We start from the raw sequence: 23,264 nt of genomic DNA on the forward strand, positions 1-23,264 counted from the left end.
CACTGCTGATCGGTGAGTGATTGACAGGAGAGGGGCGTTTCTGGGAGGTAACTGAGCATTTTCTGGGAGTGTGCAAAAAAACGCAGGCGTGCCAGGGAAAAACGCAGGAGTGGCTGGAGAAACGGGGGAGTGGCTGGCCGAACGCAGGTCGTGTTTGTGACGTCAAACCAGGAACTAAACGGACTGAGGTGATCGCAATCTAGGAGTAGGTCTGGAGCTACTCAGAAACTGCATGAAAATTTTTAGTAGCAGTTCTGCTACTCTTTCGTTCGCTATTCTGCTAAGCTAAGATACACTCCCAGAGGGCGGCGGCCTAGCGTTTGCAATGCTGCTAAAAGCAGCTAGCGAGCGAACAACTCGGAATGACCACCTATGTGCGGGCAGCGCTTGGAGATCATGTGATCTCCAAGCGATGCCCCCGTCGCGTCACCGGCAACGCCACCAATCAGCAAATTTGCCGTGCTGGTGACTCTGATGGGGAAAAAGGGCTGATGCGGGTCGCAGCCGGGTAGCACCCGTGTCAGGCTCCCAGCTGCAACCCGCGATTTGTGGTGTAAAAGGGAAATTTTTTCATATTTCACCACACCATATTGCTCTTTATTCACATTAGACCACACAGTAGTGCCCTTTCTATACGTTACACCACACAGTAGAACACCTTATACACATAATGCCACATATTAGTAATGAATTTATACACATAATACCACACAGTAATGCCCCTTACACATATGGCACACTTTATTAATGTCCTTATAAACATAATGCACCTTGCACATTATGCCAACCTTTATTAATGCCCTTATACACATAATGTCCCATACACATATGCCGCACATTATTAATGCCTTTATACACGTAATGACACATATAATGTCACTTACACATATGTTGCACATTATTAATGCCCTTATACACACAATGACACACATAATGCCCCTTACACATATGCCAAACACTGTTGCACAACCAACCCACCCGCACACAGCACTCACACAGCCGCTAACACTGTGACCTCTGCCTCTGCTTGGATACCGATGTGTCCTCATAAATCTTGCCTCAATACATCGTGCAGCAGGAAATGCCTGGCGTGAGTCAGCTGGCAGCTTTGCTAACATTGGGTGCCTATTTTTGGTGAAAATGCATCTACTTTGCATTACTGTGTGGCTAGGATGCACAAGCCGCTTCTGTTGATTAAAATTATATGTGGTATGCCTATATTCTGTGTGCGACTGTGGCTGTATCTGCATACGAAATGCTACACACAAAATATAGGCATGCAGCATATAATTTTAATCAGCAGAAGCTGCTTGTGCCCCTAGGCATACCAAATGCCCTAGGCATTTGCCTAGTTTGCCTATGCCTAGGATGGGCTCTGTGCCTACCACGTCAAAATGCGGCAATGGAGCAACACACACAGAACGTAATGATATATTATTAACAAAACATTTAATTAAGTTGACAAGCTAGCCTGGCCAGATATGATGAGGGAGATTTATCAAAGAGTGGAGAAAGATAAAGAATCAATCAATCAATCAATCAATCAATCAGATTCTAAGGGGTATATTTACTAAAGTGGCAGTTTTTAGAAGTGGAGATGTTGCCTATAGCAACCAATTAGATTCTAATTATAATTTATCCAGCATCTTCTTGAAGATAATAGTTAGAATCCGATTGGTTGCTATGGGCAACATCTCCACTGCTAAAAACCCGCACTTTAGTATATATACCCCTAACTATCATTTTACAAACACAGGGCCTAATTCAGTAAGTATTGCAAATGCAAAGCTGCTTGCATAGCACCTCCTTCCTACATTTGCGGCGGTGTGATCGCATATGGGATGAACATCGTAACCATCAGTCGCTTACTCAGGCTTGCGAGGCCAAGGAAACTGGGTCTCGAGATGCTGTCCTTGGCCTCATCACCCGGAAAACAGGGGCAACACGCCCCTGTTTCCGGCAGGGACGTGCGGTGAGGTAAATGGTTCAGGAGGCACTGGCTAGTATCAGAGTCAGATTTACACACAATGTATGAGACCAAGGGTTCATTTGGGTATTATACACAGGTGCAGCAGTATATACTTCTGGAAATATAGTGAGTTTTGATCATATACTGTATGTATATATATATATATATATATATATATATATATATATATTTATTTGTATAGTGACACGGGGATCACTAAATAGTGGGGCCCCATTGACATTGGAGATGAGGGTTCTACAGTAATAATACTGGGCATTATTTTGCTACTGGGGGGTATTTCTACTTGGGGGACGGAAGTATTTTACAACAGAGACCCATGGACATGGGGGTGAGGGGGTGCAGTGCAAAACACCCCCTAAGTATGTATTTTTTTAAAATAAAATATTTAAATATATTTTTTTTATATATATTTAAAACTTTAATACATTTAATAGCAAATTACAATTTCTGAACGTTTTTAGGGGGAAAAAAATTGACAGTTGAGTGGTTAAAGGGTGCCTTCTGCTCTCTAAAGCTACATTTTATGAGGTAAGTACACTAACATATGCATATAAACCAAGATAGGTAATACTGTGAGGGCCTCATATAACACTGGCCGCATTATACATAATAAATGAAGGTGTAAAATGCAGCTGAAAAATGAGTCCATAACACAGCAGAGAGGGTTGTCCCACTGTGGTACCCCCAGTGTCGGCTCCTGCATATGCCTATGGTCATAGGATACAGAAAAGAGAATATGTTCAAACCAATTCTATGTAGATCACATGCACTGAAAATAACTCTTTATCTAGTAGTCTATCCAACAGAATTTTTTTAAAGGGAACAAATTCTAATTCCACAATCTGTTATTTAAGCACTATCTGAAATTACAGTCCATTTCTCAAGCACAATTTTCTGAAGCCAACTGTCTACATCCTTTTGGATAGCTTTCTTACAGTCTGCAAGGCGGACGGTTACAGTGTCATACGAGGAAGTCACTGTCTAGCGGTATGTATTAGGGATGGCCATCAATGAGTTATCCATCGATGGTACCATTGATGGATAATCTCGATGGTGTTAAATCACCTGTAAGGAAACCATTTATGGTTTTACCCACCGATGGTCACCCCTGCATTAATGTTGAATCAGCTGCGGGCCTATCAGTGCCTGGGGGCGTGGCTTCATGGGTGTCAGAGCTAAGTTCCATGTCCCAATATTTAGAGGCAATTTTTTTTTATTGCTAACTCTCTACCATCGATGGCGGGAAACCATCTGGTTCTCCCCCATCGATGGTAAAAGGGTTCAACATTGGTCACAGACCATCAATTATTTAAAATCATCGATGGTCGATGGCCATCCCTAGTATGTATCACAGTGAAGCATTACTACTACCCCCGCATTATTCATGTGTGTGTCCATTTTTCCAGACAAGGACAAACGGGTAGATTAATCAGGGTAACAGTTGACCCATTTAAATAAAATGAATGTCCTGGACTTAATTCAACATCTCTGACAAACTGTATTTTGTTGGAGAAGTGTTCTCAATAAACATTGAGTGAAAACATTTAGTTCACAGTCTATCTGGGCACTCAGAGCTTTTACTGAGCATCAGAAAAAGATTCATATCTCTTTAATCTATGCCATTAATCAACTCTGATTCCTGACCAAGTCCTGCGTTTTGTCACGTTAATGAAGACAATTATTTCCATAAGACAGAGTCCAGATAACTCTCTTCTTGTCTACAAACACTCAAATATATCTGGCATTGCTTCCCTTCCAAATATAACTCATTTTCCAACTTACAGTCTGAGCAATGTGACAGCAATGCTAAGAGGGTTCTAAACTCTGCAGAGAATTGAAGGTATACACGTATGTTACAATGTTCTTTATTTATTATTGCACTTTGCATGAATCTTTCTGTGCATGGATGACCTGACATCAAAACAAATTTGAAAAATTAGATTGAATTTGGAAACAAAGCAGATTGGATGAAATGAAAAAATATGGATCTTAATGCTATTGAATTGTTCTGTGAGTTACTGGGCTGCCTAGGTTAAAAAAATCTTGTTTGTAGATGTGGGGAAAAAGTTTGTTTTAAATGCTGTCCAATATCGGACTGGGGCATGAAGGGCCCAACGGGGAAATGCAATGATAGGGGCCCATATTTAGGGGTGTGGCCAGCCTCCACACAAGCTTGAATAACCATTATATATAGTAAATACTGCTAGTGCATAGTAATGTACAAGATTAACAACGGCAATACACTGTAGAGAATACACAAAAGTCCTGTGCAGTATAATCAGGGCCGGTTCTGGCGCTCTGAGCGCCCCGGGCGGCAATAAGGGGGCATGGCTTCGTACAGGGGGCGTGGTCATTTACGCCCCCTGTACAGACTGAAATGATGTGCTGTGCGCGATGACGTCATCGCGCACCGCACAGCAAAGGTCCTCTCCACGAAGGGAAACTAGACGCGTAGCGTCTAGTTCCCTTCGTGGAGAGGACCTTTGCCTTGCGGTGCGCGATGACGTCATCGCGCACCGCACAGTAAAGGACCTCTCCACGAAGGGAAACTAGACGCGTACGCGTCTAGTTTCCCTATACAGCGGCAGCGGCCAGCGGCAGCAGGCGGGCAGCGGGGGGCACACAGCAGCAGCGGATCTTGCCCTGGTGCGACGCCCTCCGGAAGGCGGCGCCCCGGGCAAAAGTCCTGCTTGCACGTGGCAAGATCCGCTACTGAGTATAATGTAACATGCGTATAATGTAAACTATAATTCAAGTGCACAGTCTGGAACCTGCTTATTAGAGGAGGGGGTAGGTCCTCAAACAGTGGGGCCCACCAGGGTTTTCCCCACCGTGACCCTGTGGGCTAGTCCAACCCTGATGCAATCTAATTAATATGGGGTTGTATCTCATTAAAAAACTCACAGTACCATGAGAGTAAAGTGTTAGGCAATTGATAGAATTGAAAATTGTGACTGTAATATATGAGGGCATCATTTCGTCAATCTTCCTAAACTGAAAGCAAGGAAAAAATGAGTGTGTGTTTGTGTGTGTGTGTGTGTGTGTGTGTGTGTGTGTGTGGGGGGGGGGGGGGGGTGCACGCCTTATAACTAAATATATCAAGAGGTGCTATCATGCTGAGACTTCTAACACTATGCTGGAGGAAGGGAAATGCAGATGCACACTCCTAGCACTAAGAACACTGATAGTAAGAATAGTTTAGATAAACCCTCACAACATGGAGTATAAGTGAAGTTCTTAGCACACATCTGCACAAATATGTCAGCCCATGTACCGCGACCAAGTGACTTAATAACATGGGTCCCTAACATCTCTAGTACTATCACATTATATAAATGTATCTCCAACCTCCTCTCCCTATATACTCCCTCTTACCCACTCCGGTCGGCCACTGCTCCTCTTCCCTGGTCACTGCATACCATGCACGTGACAATGCTAAATTCCTATGTCGTATAAACAACCCTTATGAAGCTAAGAACACTGTACGCTGTTTACTTAAGAAGTACCGTAATGGTACGCTATCTGCGTAGCGATCGCTCAGCCGTAGGCGAGACGCTCAAGCGTCACGTTCGCTCGCGGCCCAGTGATCACAGGACACGTTATTGGTTAAGTCTAGGGGAAAGATTCGCTGTTACGTAGTGTACGCTAGAGACCACGAGGAGGTCACCAGCGATGCAGACGCTTACAACACTATACCTTGATATTAAACCTTATACCAATGAAACACACAGAATACCTTAATGTGAGTACAGGGTGTAAATGCAACCTTGTGTAACCTGACTACCTACAAAGCTGTTTGAGCGTCACCGACGCTCAAATGAACACTTAACACTATAGTAAATACACAAATACTGATTTAGGGTTCCAAAGCCTATTATCTGTATTATATCTAGTATACTTGTAAAAGAGTAACACAGTACAAATGATACACTACAATATAACAAAGACTTCCTAACCAAACACCTAACTAAGGGATAAACTACAATACTATCCTGGTCTAACACAATACAATACAATACTATAAAGTTTAGTCTAGGGGAGATATGAGAGAAAAGAGAAAATAGAGAGAGAGAGAGATAGACACAGAGAGAGAGAGAGGAATTGGCTCACAGAAAGACAATGATTACGGAGAGAACTTACGCACAAAGGGTATGATCGCCTGCGCCTCGATATCCAGCTCCCGATTATCAGCAGATAACCGTTGATGAGAGAGTGAGAGCTGGATGTGGTCGGCCTGCCTATTTATGCCCCACACACAATGCAATCTCCTAGTCCCTACAATCCTTCAGTTTATTGGACACAGGAATTCGACCCTGTACTGTAACCAAAGGTCATAGGGTGATTCATACAGGTGGGCTGTGACGATTTCCAACAGCTCAGGTGGGTGGGAAACTGGGTTTCCCGCCGCATACCTGAGTATGTGCAAATCATAGAAATGGACATAAACTTCTTATGTCCATAACTATTCGCACGAGCGATTAATACGCTCCAAACCAACACCGGAATATTGCTAATTAAATACTCTTCCGATGGGTACCAAACACTGCTGTATGACTCCTGTTAGACCCTTCGTGCAATACAAAGAGGGATTCCTCCGCTCAGGGACATCCTATCTAAACCAAACTTACAGAAACTATTGAGGGGAACATGATCTATAAACGACATTAATTGTGAACTTTTGTAACGAATGAGTCGCACGCTACGATCACATAAACTCTACCGTAAATGCGCATACTGCGCGTGCGAGTGCACGCTATTGCGGGTATGCGCTTCCACGGGAGAGCGTACGCATGCGCAGCACGGACCAGTGTGCGGTGCAAATATGGCAGTGTGCATTAAGACATTTTTCTGACTTCGACAGTCCACCCTTTGGCAGTCAATAATAACTGCCACAAAACATTTAAGGAGAAAAATGTAAGTCAGGGGTTAATTGATTTCCATGGTTGGGTAGGGGAGGAGAGAGGAGAAGGTGTGAAGAGGGTATGACCTAGTGAGAAAGTAGAAGCATGTGTGTATGAGTCCATGTTTGGGGGGGTCATGTATCATCGTGCCGTACGTGTGGTAAATCAAGCTTCGAGGTATTGCGAAGTATACATTTGAATTCCTTCTTATCCCGTACTAAGGGTCTGTGGATGGGCTGTCAAACTCTACCGAGCTCATTTCGGCTGTGGTTGCAACAAAATGGGGATGCACATTTTAGTTGATGATACATGAATGGGGGAGGTATGTGGTTGCTGATATCTGTGCCTGTATTCCCTATCGACTATGTGTGTCATTACCTGAGGGTTGTAGAGATGAAGATAAAGAACACTTATGGAAAATGCAATGATATTCTATGTCAGGGAAATGTACATTCGTCGATTGAGGTCTTGATTGGTGTCATTTGCTTGGAGTCTTCTTCTTTGTGCTTTTGCTCATAAATCGTGAGTAAAGCAATCAACGTCCATGGATTTACAAAAAAATGTTGGGCTAGCGTGATTTTAAAGTTCCTAGGGAAACTGGGGTACCCATGGCATTGTCCATCAAAATCTTGTATATCAGGTCGTCTGCTCTTCCTCTTTCCATCTTTCCGTTGTCGGCCCCTTGGCTCATCAAATCCTTCGTCTACGTGGGTCTTTGTACCTCGGAGGAAAACATAGAAATGGGTGAAAGACGGACCGTATACTCATTACATCATTACGTCATGGTTTCTAGCATTGGGTCATAAATCAAATCCAGGTTAATTACAGTTTCCTCACTCCTCAAGCTCATCACTTTCGTACTTTGTTTACACTTCGTCAAAGCCTGCCCGCATCTAAATATCAATCCAATCGATATAACGACACCCAAGATACACAGTAGAAACTTTCCAACATCCATTATGACTCCTTGAGCCCACTCTCCCAAACCGGAGAACCAATTTCGCGGGTTCAACCATGACACCCAACCAGTCAGCTCATTACCTACAGCAACAAGGGTGAGATTGTGTTTTCGACGAAATTCCCATTTTAATTGCAGAATATCATCCATCTTTTGGTCTATGACCTCTACCGGATCCTCGGTACTATTTGTGATGTACGTGCAACACTTTATGCCGTACTGTGTTGCCAATGTAACACAATATCCGCCTGTTACTGCTGTAAGGTAATTAAGAACCATCCTATGCTGAACTAGTTCCGTTTTGTAAGCTTGGAGTTCTCTTCCGGTGTATCTAAACGTGTCATCATACATTTCAGTGATATTATCTAACAAATTGGCGAGTGCGGAAATGTATTTATAATTCATCACTCCTCGAGCGGTACGAGTGAAATCTAACGCTACCAGAACCTGAATCCCGGTGGATTCATGGATAAGATCAGAGGCCGGATGCTCTAACCTTTCTGACAGGTGTCTTTTAACTCGGTGTTCGTAGTGAGTGTGAGTATAAGGAGCTTGGGCACCACGGTGTATGTCTTTCATTTTGTCATGTGTTACAGTCATCACTTCAGGCAATACTTTTCCAATATAACACAATCCTTCAGAGTTTGGGGCAAGCCACTTGTACGCCTTTCTCCCGCATATGAAATATGCATCATCGGGGAGAACATAAGGGACGGAGAAGGACATGACCATGTTACAAACCTTCCAGGTGAAATCTCCTGACCCTAATTCTTCCATCTGTCTAATGCACGTATCAGTTTGTACGATATGTGCACAGTATCCTGGTGATACCTCTCCAACTTTAGTAATCCTATTTCCTAAGGTATATCGATACCGAAAAGATTTTCCTCTACTGGCTATGTGGCGTACGAGTTCTGTATCTGTAGGCATTCTATCTGCTCTGTGTGAAAAGGTCATGGTAAGGTTGCTCCATGACACTTCCCAATTTCCCGGTTTTCTAGGATTGGAGATGTTAAAACATATGAGGGACCTATCCACATGGTATTGGTGGAGCTTCAAACTAGGAGGGCTGGAGATGTTAAACCTCCGGTCCACCGGTCTCCCACCACTTAGCTCAAGTACCTCCCCTAACGTTAAAGGAAATGGTACTAGCCCTGATTTGCTGTGACCCTGAGGTACTTGAGAGCATACCCAACAATCGGTCTTGTTTAATACGTTACCCACTAGAGAGTGATAGTCACTCAATGGATGCCGGTCCATATGGATATTAAAACTAGATTGGCATTTCTTTATGCATCCATCTTCAACCAGATTATCACAAAGCCTACAGATACAATTTTCTTCAGCTAACAATCCATCACAATTTCTTCTATCGGATCGTTTTCTGATACTCGCCTTTGCTTGTTGGATTGGTTGATCTTGGAAAACTACACCTCCATCATCATAATCGGAACCCATTCCAGAACCTCTCTCGACCTCTATGGTACTCTCGCCGGAACAGACTGCTCTGGTCAACATCATGGTCAACATCAAAATCCGGATTACAGTCTCTTGGGGCAAGTCCATCTTTGAGGAGGAAATGGAGAAGAATGAGAAAGGGGAAAAAGAAATATCAAGGGAGAAGGGATGGGAAGTGGAGAAAAACAATAAAAGGGAGTGGGGAGTCGACAGCTGCTTTCGATCTTCAAGGCTCAGGTGCCGCCTCAGTCCTCCTGAAACAGACACTCCAGTGATACAACCTCTACCGTCTGTTCCTTATCACGGGACTTCTCTGGGTCAGCAACCTTTTTGCAGTGGGATGAATGGACCCAAGTCTCTCTCTCAGCAACCTTCAATGCTGTGGTGCTAGTCAATAAGACCTGGTATGGTCCTTCCCATCTATCAATAAGACAACCTGAGCGTAGAAAATTTCGTATCATTACATAATCCCCAGGTTCAATGTCATGACAATTACTATCTGGTAAATCAGGAATCACCAACTTCAGATTATCATTTTGACTCCTCAACTGCTTACTCATGTTAATTAAGTACTTTACAGTTACTTCATTGTTACATTTCAAATCATCCTGAGGGTTAATCATGACGTGCGGTTGTCGACCAAACAGAATTTCAAAAGGAGACAGATTAAGAGGGGACCTGGGAGTGGTTCTGATGCTATACAAAACAATGGGTAAAGCTTCTGGCCACGTCAAACCTGTCTCTGCCATTACTTTACTCAATTTATTTTTAATAGTGCTGTTCACTCTTTCGACCTTCGCGCTCGCCTGTGGACGGTACGGAGTGTGCAGCTTACTATCAATACCCATCAACTTACACATTCCTTGGAAGACATCACCTGTAAAATGGGTACCCCTATCACTTTCAATGATTCTAGGGATACCATATCTACATACAAATTCCTGCACAATTTTCTTAGCTGTAAACATAGCAGTGTTTGTAGCTGCTGGAAAAGCTTCGACCCAATTCGAGAAAACATCTATACAAACAAGTACATACTTCAAATTTCTACATGGGGGTAATTGGATGAAGTCAATTTGTATTACTTGGAAAGGGCCGCCGGCAGGTGGGATATGGGAGGGTTCTGTAGGTATTGCCTTTCCAATATTCTTTCTCAGACAGGTAAGGCATGACATTGCTCTTTTACTAGCATGAGAGGAGAATCCTGGGGCGCACCAGTATGCTCTTACCAATTTGCACATCCCCTCCTTGCCTAGATGAGTCAGCCCGTGAGCTGCTTCAGCCAGACATGGAAGGTATGCCCTGGGGGCCACTGGTTTACCATGTCCATCCGTCCAGAGCCCTGAGGACTCCTGGCCATATCCCTTTGCCTTCCAGACTGCTCTCTCCTGAGTGGAACACAAATTCTGCATCTCACACAACTTCTGTGTGTTGATGGTATTGAATACCATCAACTGTGTGGCGTCTGTCTGTATGGGGGTAGCAGCTGCAAGCTTTGCGGCTTCGTCTGCTCGGCTGTTACCAAGGGATACTGGGTCTTGGCTATATGTATGTGCTTTACATTTGATAACAGCCACTCTGTCGGGTTCCTGTATCGCTGTTAGAAGCCTTTTTATATACGCTGCATGCGCTATCGGTGTGCCAGCTGCCGTCATGAAATTTCTGAGCCGCCATAGGGCTCCGAAATCATGGACTACCCCGAACGCGTATCTAGAATCGGTGTAGATATTGGCAGACTTTCCCTTAGCCAATTCACATGCTCTGGTTAGGGCGACCAGTTCAGCAACCTGGGCTGAGTGAGGTGGGCCTAGCGGTTCCGCTTCTATGGTGTCTTGGTCATCTACGACTGCGTATCCAGTACACAAGTCTCCCGAGTCTGACTGTCTGTGACAACTACCGTCCGTGTAGAACGTGAGTTCTGCATCTTCTAGTGGATTGTCACTGATGTCAGGCCTTGCGGTAAAATTTTGGGTCAAATATTCCATACAATCATGTGTATCTTCCTTTGCATTAAATCCTCCTTCCCCATCACTCTCACCTCCCACCCTTTGTGCCTGTCCAGGCACACCTGGGAGAAATGTTGCAGGGTTTAATGCACTGCATCTCCTTATGGTGATGTTTACGGGGGCCATTAATGCCAATTCCCATCTCGTAAACCTGGCTGATGAGACGTGTCTGGTTTGGGCAGAATTCAATAAGGCAGATACTGCATGTGGCGTATGGATTGTGAGGTTGTGGCCTAGCACGACATCTTCGCTTTTCGTCACTAGCAATGCTATCGCCGCAACACTACGCAAGCATGTGGGGAGGGATCGCGCTACCGTGTCTAGCTGCGCGCTGTAGTATGCAATTGGCCTGCTGGCATCACCGTGTTTTTGTGTTAGTACACCTGCTGCGCACCCAGCACTTTCTGTTCCGTATAGTTCAAAGGGTTTCCCATAGTCTGGCATACCTAGTGCTGGTGCCTGCGTTAGGCATTGCTTGAGTCTTTCAAATGCTGTTTCGGATTCGTCTGTATGCGAAATCCGATCAGGTTTGTTTGAAGAGACCATTTCCTGCAAAGGTAACGCCAATATGGAAAACCCTGGGATCCAATTACGGCAATACCCACACATTCCTAAAAACGTCCTTATCTGTTGCTGGGTTTGTGGCAGTGTCATGTCTCTAATGGCTTGGATTCTATCAGCGGTCAGGTGTCTCAGTCCTTGTGTTAGACAGTGTCCCAAATATTTTACCTTAGTCTGGCATAATTGCAACTTGTCTTTGGAAACCTTGTGACCTGTGTCTGAAAGGTGAAACAGGAGCTGTTTCGTATCTTTCAGGGAAGCTTCCAATGAATCAGAACACAGTAGTAGATCATCCACGTACTGTATCAACACTGATCCACTTTCCGGTTGGAAAGACTGTAAACAATCATGCAAAGCCTGAGAAAATATACTTGGACTATCTATGAAACCTTGGGGTAATCGAGTCCACGTGTATTGGACTCCTCTGTATGTGAATGCAAACAAATATTGGCTGTCAGGGTGCAGAGGTACCGAAAAGAAAGCGGAGCAGAGGTCAATAACAGTGAAAAATTTGGCAGTGGGAGGAATTTGCATTAGGATGACAGCTGGATTAGGCACTACGGGGAACTGACTCTCGACTATTTTGTTAATCCCCCTTAGATCCTGCACTAGCCTGTAACCCCTCCCCCCACTCTTTTTAACAGGGAAGATGGGACTATTTGCTGTGCTGGACGTTCTTACTAGAATGCCCTGTTGTAGCAAGCGCTCTATTACGGGAAAAACTCCTAACTCCACCTCTGGCTTCAGAGGATACTGTGGGATTTTTGGAGCTATCCTACCATCTTTTACTTGTACTACTACTGGAGCTACGTTTGCCATTAATCCAGTGTCCTGTCCATCTTTTGTCCAAAGTGACTCTGGTATCTGAGATGTCATCTCTTCTACCTGGGATGGGTTCCTATTTGTTATAACGGTGTGTGACATTAATTTTGATGGGGAGTCTAACATGTCTCGTACTTCCTGAGCGTGATTCTCAGGGATGTCCAAGAATACACCTTCAGGAGTACAATAGATGACGCAACCCATTTTACATAGTAAGTCTCTTCCCAGGAGATTGGTTGGTGCCGATGCAGCCAGCAAAAAGGAATGCTTGGTGTGCAAAGGCCCTATTGTAATCTCGGCTGGTTTGCTAACAGGGTAGTGCTGGACTACTCCTGTTACTCCCATGGCTGGAATTGTCCTACCAGTGGTTCTCATGCCCACTGTCGAATTTATCACTGACTTGGCCGCCCCTGTGTCTACAAGAAAGTTTAAAGTTTTACCGGCTACATTGATTGCAATCTCTGGTTCGCTTCCAAGACTGGCAATCAATTTAACTGGTTGCAGATTACAGGTATGGCCACACCCCTATTGGGTATGCTGACCTCCCTGAATCCCATTGGCAGCAACTATTTGTGAGGGGGTTAGCTGGGAACTACCAGAGGCATGCCAATCTCTGTTCGGGGGATATCTTTTTGTTTCCCCTGTATGTGGCTCAAAACTCCGCCTCTGTGGACCCTGCTCCCAATGTCGTGTGTTGTGTTGTTGTCTAGGGGGTTGAAAAGATCTTTGTACATTTCTTACTCTACAGTCTCGTGCAAAGTGTCCTGGTTTGTTACAAGAAAAACATGTTATTATACTTGCCTTACCCACAGGATTCGGTGGTACATACGCAGGCTGCCTTGTGGTCAGCGCCTGTATACTTACTGACATCAACTTATCACTTTGCGACTCCCTGTGCCTAGTGATGTTTTTGTCATGATCAACAGCAGCCTCTCTCAATGTGGACACTGACAGACCTCGCCAGCATGGCTGCGTGGTCTGAACCCTAGTCTTTAATGTTTCTTTCAAACCATCCATCAGTACAGACACTGCTACTTCCCGATGGTTTGGGTTGGTCTTTATGTCCTCTATACCAGTGTACTTTGCTATTTCTGTTAGTGCCCGGTGGAAATATTCTGCTGCCGTTTCGGACTCTTTTTGCTTAATGGAAAATATTTTATTCCATTTAACAACGGCTGGGAAATACTCCTTTAGTTGTAAATTTATCCTTTTTACATTATCCTTATTGTATACGTCTGTAAGCGGTACATCTTTATCCAATTGACAGTCAGCTAAAAACTGAGTTGCGTCGACATTGGAAGGTAAACAAGCTCTTAGCAGTACCTGCCAATCCTTGTTGTTGGGCTCTACAGTGTTACCTAAATCCCTGATGTATTTTTGGCTAGCAACTAAGTCTTTCCTGGGGTCAGGAAATTCGGACACTATTGCTCTTATTTCCATTCTGGAAAATGGGGCGTACATGGCAATGTTCCTTAGGGGAGTGGCTCCAGACACATCTGTTTTTCCATTGGGAACTGCTATTACCCTTACAGGAGCAATTCTAACAGCATCTTCCTGTGTAGATTCTACAACTTGTGGTACAATGGTTTCAGTGTAGTGCATGGTGCCGTACTTACCCGTTGACACGACCTCACCTATCCCTCCGCTAGGGGCTTTCACTAATCTCGTGGGTGTCGCTGTGCCTACTGTGGTCTCTGATATGGTGGCCGCAAGAGAGAGAGCTGAAATTGTTGCCGAATCGTCTTCTTGTTCACACTCCTGAGGAAGGTTCAAAACAGGGTACAACTTGCACGGGTTAATACTTGCATGAGTTATTCGGTTAACATCATTTACATTTACAGGGTTACTAAGAGTTTGTGTTTTACAACCCAGTGCGTTTCTCTCCGCAATCAACTTCTCTCCTGCAATGTATGGTGGAGGAGGAGCTGTGGCAATCAGCTTCCTGACCGCCCCAGTTCCCGCCGCCAGAGCCAAACCTCTCTGTATCTCACCTTCCTGGTGCCATAACTGCAAGTAATCATGATGCTGAATTCGTCTCTTTGATGATTTTACGAGACATATCCTCCTCCTTAAATTTTGTAACACATCTGGACTGAAGCTACCTATTCTTGGGAACTTGTCCCTGTCTTGTACAGTCATTCTCTCCCATTCATCACATAAAACCTCTGTGTGACTACCGTATTTTTCACACATAATGTATCTTGCCGACCCGACTGGTCGGTTCTCCGAATCAACCTGAACCTGGGTTGATCGCCCCCTACCTGAGCAACTGGCCCCCATCGTCTGTAGGTGTTGCTTAGTCCTCCTTGGATTTTCTGTATCAAGGTTTTCAGCAAGCCTTTACAGACAACCAAATTACTCCACAGTAGGCCGGCGGTGGCGGTTTACCGAGTACCCCACTCACTCGCCCACCTCGACCAATACGACCTGATCACACCGATATGGTGCTGGCGTACTCGATACAGGGCCCCTATGGAACCTTCAGTTTACTGGAACATATGAGGGTTACCCGCAGGACACTTACTCTTTCCAGTAAAGTTGGGGTTGTTAGATAGTTCCTGAGTGACCAGCGAACTTCCCTTCCAAAAATAAAAAATTACACAAATCACGTCAGAATGTACAAGTAGCGTTTGTGACCACTTTTCTCTAATGGTATGAGGTCAGATTACTAACTACTGCACACAATTACGTGCGGTCCAATCGTTCAGTACGCGAGCACTATTTGTCATGTACTGAAAGATTAATGGAATCGATGTTTCCGGCTGCGATTCCTTCAACCAGAGCTTGTATGGCCTATATGGGTTCTGCACCAACACCCCAGGCGTTGTGCCACTGGACTTTTATAGCGGACCTTTTTACCTTATGACCTCCTGGTCTTGTTACCTTATGGTCCGCTATACTCTAATGCTCAAATATTATTTAACCAGGGATGCCTCCCTAGCCACCGTATATGTCACTTACACGTATGTCCCTTTACGAGTACCCGACTTTCCTTTTGGTTCCACCTTTAAAATTGTATAAACTTTTGTATACAAAACACACTCACTCAACACATGTACACTTTTGTTTCTATATCTATTTCTGCGCAGAAATTGTCTTCAGGCCAAGTGTGTTACCAATTAGGAGCAGGATCTGTTAAACTAAATTTCAGATTTTCCAAAAATAGATTTGCGTTATTTACCGCTTCGCGTTATTTATCGCTGTGCGTTAATTATCGCTTTGCGCTAAAATCCAACTTTATCACAACTTGAGCTACGTGGGCGTAACCAGACGCTACGTTGCGTAATGTACGCTGCGTGCGTCTGCCTTTTGGATTGCGTACGCTAGTCTTTGTTAGCGACACGTGTACGCAATGCAAAGGATCCACCGTAACACAATATATATTTTATCAATGTAGATGATCCCTGATCATCTACCGCAATCCACACTGCACACTGGCTGCCTCGTCTCTCGGACAAGCCGTGTGTTGTTCTATACTTTAACTATTACCTCTATTATTAAATAACAGCAAATCTCCTTTTAGCCCTTTCTATCAACTATAAAAATGTGGCAAACAGGAATAGTGATATACGAAAAATGAAATACACAAGTGAAAAGAAATGCAGGTATATATGCGTGCGTATGCAAGACAAAAGAAAAAAATAAACAGTTTTAAAAAGACACAAGCGTTTTGTTCTTACTTCCGGTTACCGGGTTCCTTCAGCACTCTTTACCTAAGCGAAGCAGACGCTTATCCCGTCAGCAACTGCGAGACAACCTCCCACCCTTTTGCTGGGGGATAAAGTCTGCTGATCTACCTAGTGCAGATGTGAAAAGGACCGGGCGAGCCCGCAATTGACAATGCTAAATTCCTATGTCGTATAAACAACCCTTATGAAGCTAAGAACACTGTACGCTGTTTACTTAAGAAGTACCGTAATGGTACGCTATCTGCGTAGCGATCGCTCAGCCGTAGGCGAGACGCTCAAGCGTCACGTTCGCTCGCGGCCCAGTGATCACAGGACACGTTATTGGTTAAGTCTAGGGGAAAGATTCGCTGTTACGTAGTGTACGCTAGAGACCACGAGGAGGTCACCAGCGATGCAGACGCTTACAACACTATACCTTGATATTAAACCTTATACCAATGAAACACACAGAATACCTTAATGTGAGTACAGGGTGTAAATGCAACCTTGTGTAACCTGACTACCTACAAAGCTGTTTGAGCGTCACCGACGCTCAAATGAACACTTAACACTATAGTAAATACACAAATACTGATTTAGGGTTCCAAAGCCTATTATCTGTATTATATCTAGTATACTTGTAAAAGAGTAACACAGTACAAATGATACACTACAATATAACAAAGACTTCCTAACCAAACACCTAACTAAGGGATAAACTACAATACTATCCTGGTCTAACACAATACAATACAATACTATAAAGTTTAGTCTAGGGGAGATATGAGAGAAAAGAGAAAATAGAGAGAGAGAGAGATAGACACAGAGAGAGAGAGAGGAATTGGCTCACAGAAAGACAATGATTACGGAGAGAACTTACGCACAAAGGGTATGATCGCCTGCGCCTCGATATCCAGCTCCCGATTATCAGCAGATAACCGTTGATGAGAGAGTGAGAGCTGGATGTGGTCGGCCTGCCTATTTATGCCCCACACACAATGCAATCTCCTAGTCCCTACAATCCTTCAGTTTATTGGACACAGGAATTCGACCCTGTACTGTAACCAAAGGTCATAGGGTGATTCATACAGGTGGGCTGTGACGATTTCCAACAGCTCAGGTGGGTGGGAAACTGGGTTTCCCGCCGCATACCTGAGTATGTGCAAATCATAGAAATGGACATAAACTTCTTATGTCCATAACTATTCGCACGAGCGATTAATACGCTCCAAACCAACACCGGAATATTGCTAATTAAATACTCTTCCGATGGGTACCAAACACTGCTGTATGACTCCTGTTAGACCCTTCGTGCAATACAAAGAGGGATTCCTCCGCTCAGGGACATCCTATCTAAACCAAACTTACAGAAACTATTGAGGGGAACATGATCTATAAACGACATTAATTGTGAACTTTTGTAACGAATGAGTCGCACGCTACGATCACATAAACTCTACCGTAAATGCGCATACTGCGCGTGCGAGTGCACGCTATTGCGGGTATGCGCTTCCACGGGAGAGCGTACGCATGCGCAGCACGGACCAGTGTGCAGTGCAAATATGGCAGTGTGCATTAAGACATTTTTCTGACTTCGACACACGAATCTAAGATTTTACCCTTATTGCCGCCCTTAATTGGAACAAGCTCACTCGGTCTATTAGACTCTCCCCATCCTTGCAAAGCTTCAAATAGGCACTGAAAACCAATCTGTTCATCAAAGCGTACCCTTCCTCATAACCTAGTTTTGAGGCCACTCTCCCAACCCACTACTTCATGCCTTGGTCATCTATGCCTCGCTTACTTCCTACCATCAGTCCGCCTTTTGCTTGTTCGCACCTCATGTCACCTGTCTGTCTCCCCCAACCCCCTATAGAGTAAGTGCTTTGTAGCAGGGCCTTCCCTCCTGTTCCCACAACCCTCTTCTCTCACACTTCAATTACAGCCTATGTAGCGAATGTCTATACCTACATCACCTCTCGCTCATTACTGTTAATCTCTTCTAGTGGATGCCTGCCCCCAGTAGTATGATGACTACTCCTTTTCTTCTTGGCTGTAGTGTGCACTGAGAACGGTGTTTTAGTTTTTCTGTTACTGTAATGTTAAGTTCTGTGTTCGGCGCTGCAAAACTCTTGTGTCTCTGTAAGCCACACTATAGTGTGTGTATGTGTGTGTGTGTTTGTGTATGTCATCTTGTACTCTACCAAGCTCCAGTGTGCAAGTAACTAGGTCCCCTCCCATCCAGGCCCTAGTGTGTCACTATTCACCCACCCCCAGTATGTGTGTCCCCATATCCCACACCCGGCCCCCGTATGTGTGTCACCATATCCCCCGACCAGAGCCCCATGTGTATGTCACCATGGCCCCACGGTGTATGTCCCCATTCCCCATTCCCCAGTATGTATGTCACTATAACCCCCCTACAGTAGTTCCCAGCGCGAGTATGTGTGTCACCATGTCCCCCCAGACCTCAGTGTGTTTCTCACAATCCTCCCGCTTGTCCCAGTATGTGTGTCACCATATTCCCCCCAGGCCCCAGTGTGTATATCACCATTCCCACTCCCCCTGGCCCCAGTATGTGTCACCATATTTCTCCAGGCCACTGTGTGTGTGCGCCATTTTGTCCCCCCAGGTCCATTCCCTTCCACAGGCCCAGTGTGTGTGTCATCAGCCCCCTCCCAGCTCCTGTGTGTCTATCACCATATGCCCCCATGCCTCTGTGAGTATGTCACCATTCCCTTCCTCAGGCCCACTGTGTATGTCCCCATGCCCACCAAAGGCCCAAGTGTGTAGGTTGGTCCCCAGGCACCACTGTGTATGTTACCATTCTCTCCCCGGGCACCAGTGCAGGGTCGGACTGGCCCACAAGGGTACCAGGGAAACCACCGGTAGGCCCCCCTGCCAGAGGGTCCACTCCTTCCTCTAGGGATCAGATTCCAGACTGTGCACTTGTATTATACATGGTAGATATGTTGCATTACACTGCACTTGACTATTGTGTATTTCAAGCCTATGTGGAGGCTGGTCACACCCCCTTTGTAGGCTGGCCACCCCCCTAAGTATGGGCCCCTATCACTGCATTCCCCCGGTGGGCCCTTCACGCCCCAGTCCAACACTGCACCAGTGTATATGTTACCATTCTCGCCCCGGGCACCAGTGTTTATGTTTCATATCCCCCTTCCCCCAAGGCCCCAGTGTGCTAGGAGGCACCAGCCAAAATCGTGCGTAGTGCATCAAATTGGTTAGGGCTGTCTCTGCTACCTATTGTCCACACAGACAGTCATGCAACAGTAAATAATCAGGGAATGGGAGACATTAATACCTCTTTTAGACCAAAAATCGTGGGTCTCAGCTGGGAGCCTGACACGGGAGCTACCCGGCTGCGACCTGCGTCGGCCCCCTTTCCCACCGCAGTCACCAGCCCGCTAAATTGCTGGGTTGGTGACGTTGCCTGTGACGTGGCGGGGGCGGCGCTGAGAGATCACGTGATCTTCAAGCGCCGCCCGTGCATTCACTGTAAATGGGAAGCCGGGTTGATGCAACCCGGCTACCATTTACACTACACAGTTTGCTGGGTTGAACACGTGTTGGAATACCGGGTCACTCGACCCGGATTATTCCAACTGGGCCCTTTTACACTGAGCAGCAACAAGTGTTATGCGCGCATAATTTGGCATGACTGATGTCTTGTTTATGGGTTACCCAATCAGTGTAATATTGAGACATTTTTATTGTATTCGTGCGTCAGTACTTTGCTTTTTGGAGTACTGAGTCCCTATTGACATTAATGGGGACTTACAGTATGTAGTAAATTTCTGTGAAATCTTTTGCATTCGGCTGTTATTACAGAGCCAGGATACATAAAAATATGGAGAAACTATTATTTTATAGAAAACCAACTTGATAAAGATCCAAAACGCCCTAACTAGAAAAAGCAGTGCGAAAAAGGAAGAATAGTGGCTGCAAAAACACATTTCTTTTATTACTTTTCAAAACCTTAGTTTCTCTTTTTGTCTTACATTTTCTTTTAATCATTTGCATATAATTATTATCATACCTGCCAATTTTCCCAAATACATAATTGTGAGATGATTGATCACATTTGGCCAGAGCTAATAATGCCCCCAGTTTGCTCTCTACATTTTTGCCAGCAGAAAAAAACAGATATAACTAGAAATATTTTTATATTTTTGCATAACATCTACATTTTACAATGCAGAAACAGAATGAAAATCACTTATATCTTGAACAGAAATACCCCACATATAATTACTTGCAAGAAATATTTTCCTACATTTGTTGTACACTGGAAAAATATAACGCTTCTCCCATTTAAGAGATACCCCCATATCCTCCTGGGGATGACATCAGGATCCTGGCTCTTGGGATGCCGTCAGTCAGAAGACCGATAGTGGCATCCCAATGGTCAGGATCCTGACACTTTTTAAGTACATATCCTAATCCTCCCCCTCTACCCGCCTAACCCTAACCCCCCCCCCCGCAACCTAACCCTAACATTCCTTCCCGCTCCCGCAGCCTAACCCTAACCGTCTCTCTAGTGTCTAAACCTAACCGCCCCCCTCCCCTTCTAAGCCTAACCCTAACCTTCCCGGGCATACATACGATTGGGATGCCGACAGTCGGCAATCCGACTTCCGGCAACCTGACCGCCAATATGCTAACCGGACTCCGTCCTCCTGTATGAGTTAGGTGAGAGTATCCCTGACATATCCTGCATCACCTGAGGCCAGACCACACCTCTCTGCAGATAACTATACAGGACCTCTGGTCAGATCAGACTGGATGAGTGACTCCCCCCTATAATTGCTACATGAGGGAGGGAGGACACGATGTAAAGATGTACAACTCTTTACATAGGAAGTTATCATGAGATCATGAGACACAAAGAGGAGATACAGTACATAAGAACTGGGAGTTCCAACAAATTACTGAAAATGAATTTCAACCCAGGAATTATTACCGGGGGTCAGGAGCAGTGTGAATGGGTTTCTGGGTTTGATGCGACCTGGGCCCATTCACAGTATAGGCAGAGGGGGCGTTACAGGGAAAGGCAGCGCTTGGAGATGATCTGATCTCCAGGTGCCACCTCCGCACCTGTCACCACTGACGTCACCAACCCGGCAAATTGCCAGTCTGATAGGGGTCTCAACCGGGTCGCACCCGGGAAGGACTCATGTACAAGTCCCGGGTGTGACCCGGTTTTTCGATGTGAAAGCGGTATTAGTCTCTATCCAACCCACTTGTCCCAATTTAATAGTACAGTAGTCCTTGTTAAACTATGCTATGTGGCCCACCAATAGGGATGGTCGTCAAATAATCAATGTTTGTGAGCCAATATAGGGAGGAGTTTCCTCTATGGGTACCAGGACCACAAAATATCATTGGCATTCCGGTATAATTGATACTCTCGCCTGGAGCCAGTTGACCCTTTTCTAAAGCTATTGGCTGTTTTTATCACATGACTAACCTTACCACTAGTCTAATAGCTCACGAATTACAGCTCAGCAGGAGCAGGGGAGTGACATACTAACGGGTCAGTGGTGGGCCTCCAACAATTAAAAAATGTGCTGGCAGGTTAATTGGCACCTAATAAAAAAATAAATAAATAACTGTAGTGTGTGTTTGTGCATATACATGTGTTCGAAATACTGATGCCGGAATCCCGAACAACAGCATAAGACCAACAGAGCTCGGGATCCCGGCGTCAAAATCCCGAACATTCTTCCAGCGGGACGCACTCACGTCCTGCCGCAGGGGGAGGTAAGTTTAGGCATTAGAAGGGGTGTTTGGGTTAGTGTGCAGGGACGGGAAGATTATGGTTAGGCACCGGGGAAGGGGAGTTAGGCACTTGGAAGGGGAGGTTAGGGTTAGGCACCAAGCGAAGAGGGTTAAACCCCCTACACACTCGGCGACCTGCGGCCGAGGTGCCCAACGGCCGTTACTGCCGACGGATGACCCGCCACAGGTGCAGGTGACGGGGGGAGTGAAAGTTGTTTTCACTTCCCATGTCACCAGGCCCCATTAGCGAACATGCAGGTCATCCATATCGACCTGCATGTTCAAACGTCAGGAGACCAATGATGAACGAGCGCCGGGATGCGCATCGTTCATCGTTGGTGGCTCCACACTGAACGATATGAACGATATATCATTCAAACAATGATATCGTCCATATCGCTTACTATATCGTCCAGTGTGTAGGGGACGGGAGGGTTAGGGTAAGGCACCACTGGGGAGGGTTAGGCACCCACAAGGGAGGGTTAGGGTAGGGGGCAGGGGAGGGCTAGGGTATTTTTGGAGGGGCTGATGGTCGGGATGCCGCTGTCGGCACACCAAATCCCTGATCTGGTTGTGGCTGAATCCCTGGTAGAAAAGCTCCTGACCACTTTTCCCAGTTAGTACATTCATAAGGCATAAAACTCACCAAGGAAGGGATCATATTCACTTATAAATCGTCTGGTCAGAAACTTCACTGTCAGAGCTGAAAAGAGGCAGAATATGGTGTTAATTATTGTAATACAACTGAAACATAAGTGCAACATTCAAAATCCTATATACATTACACTACTAGCACTGACTGTATATGCCAGATTTAAACACTGGGCGATATATAAGGTCACACCTATTCGCAATCCTCATTTTTCATTTTTTTATTTTTGCAATATGGACGCAGTTATTGGTGAACCTGCCAACACTGCTGATGCTATGGTGACTATACACCCGTGACCCGCCCTTTGCTCCAGGCCCTATACCTGCTGTGCCCCCTGTAATGGCAGTAGCTCCGTCATCATGTATAGTGTACAGTTTACATATTGTGCAGTGCTATATAAACTATTGCCACTAACACTACCAGCTTATGGTGCTTGATGTTGCAGATGT

The 23,264-nt window shown here is 45.2% G+C and overlaps 1 protein-coding gene across 5 annotated transcripts in view; it reads right to left on the reverse strand.

Moving 5' to 3' along the window:
- RASL12 (RAS like family 12) overlaps nt 1-23,264 on the reverse strand; it is a 219,731-nt gene that overhangs the window by 27,711 nt on the left and 168,756 nt on the right. For all 5 annotated transcript variants that reach the window (XM_063925632.1, XM_063925634.1, XM_063925633.1 and 2 more), the window contains exon 3: nt 22,810-22,866. In XM_063925632.1, the coding sequence (XP_063781702.1) occupies nt 22,810-22,866 (57 nt within the window). The remainder of the gene's footprint in view (nt 1-22,809; nt 22,867-23,264) is intronic.

Source organism: Pseudophryne corroboree, chromosome 6, assembly GCF_028390025.1.
Source record: "Pseudophryne corroboree isolate aPseCor3 chromosome 6, aPseCor3.hap2, whole genome shotgun sequence".
Lineage (NCBI taxonomy): Eukaryota > Metazoa > Chordata > Amphibia > Anura > Myobatrachidae > Pseudophryne > Pseudophryne corroboree.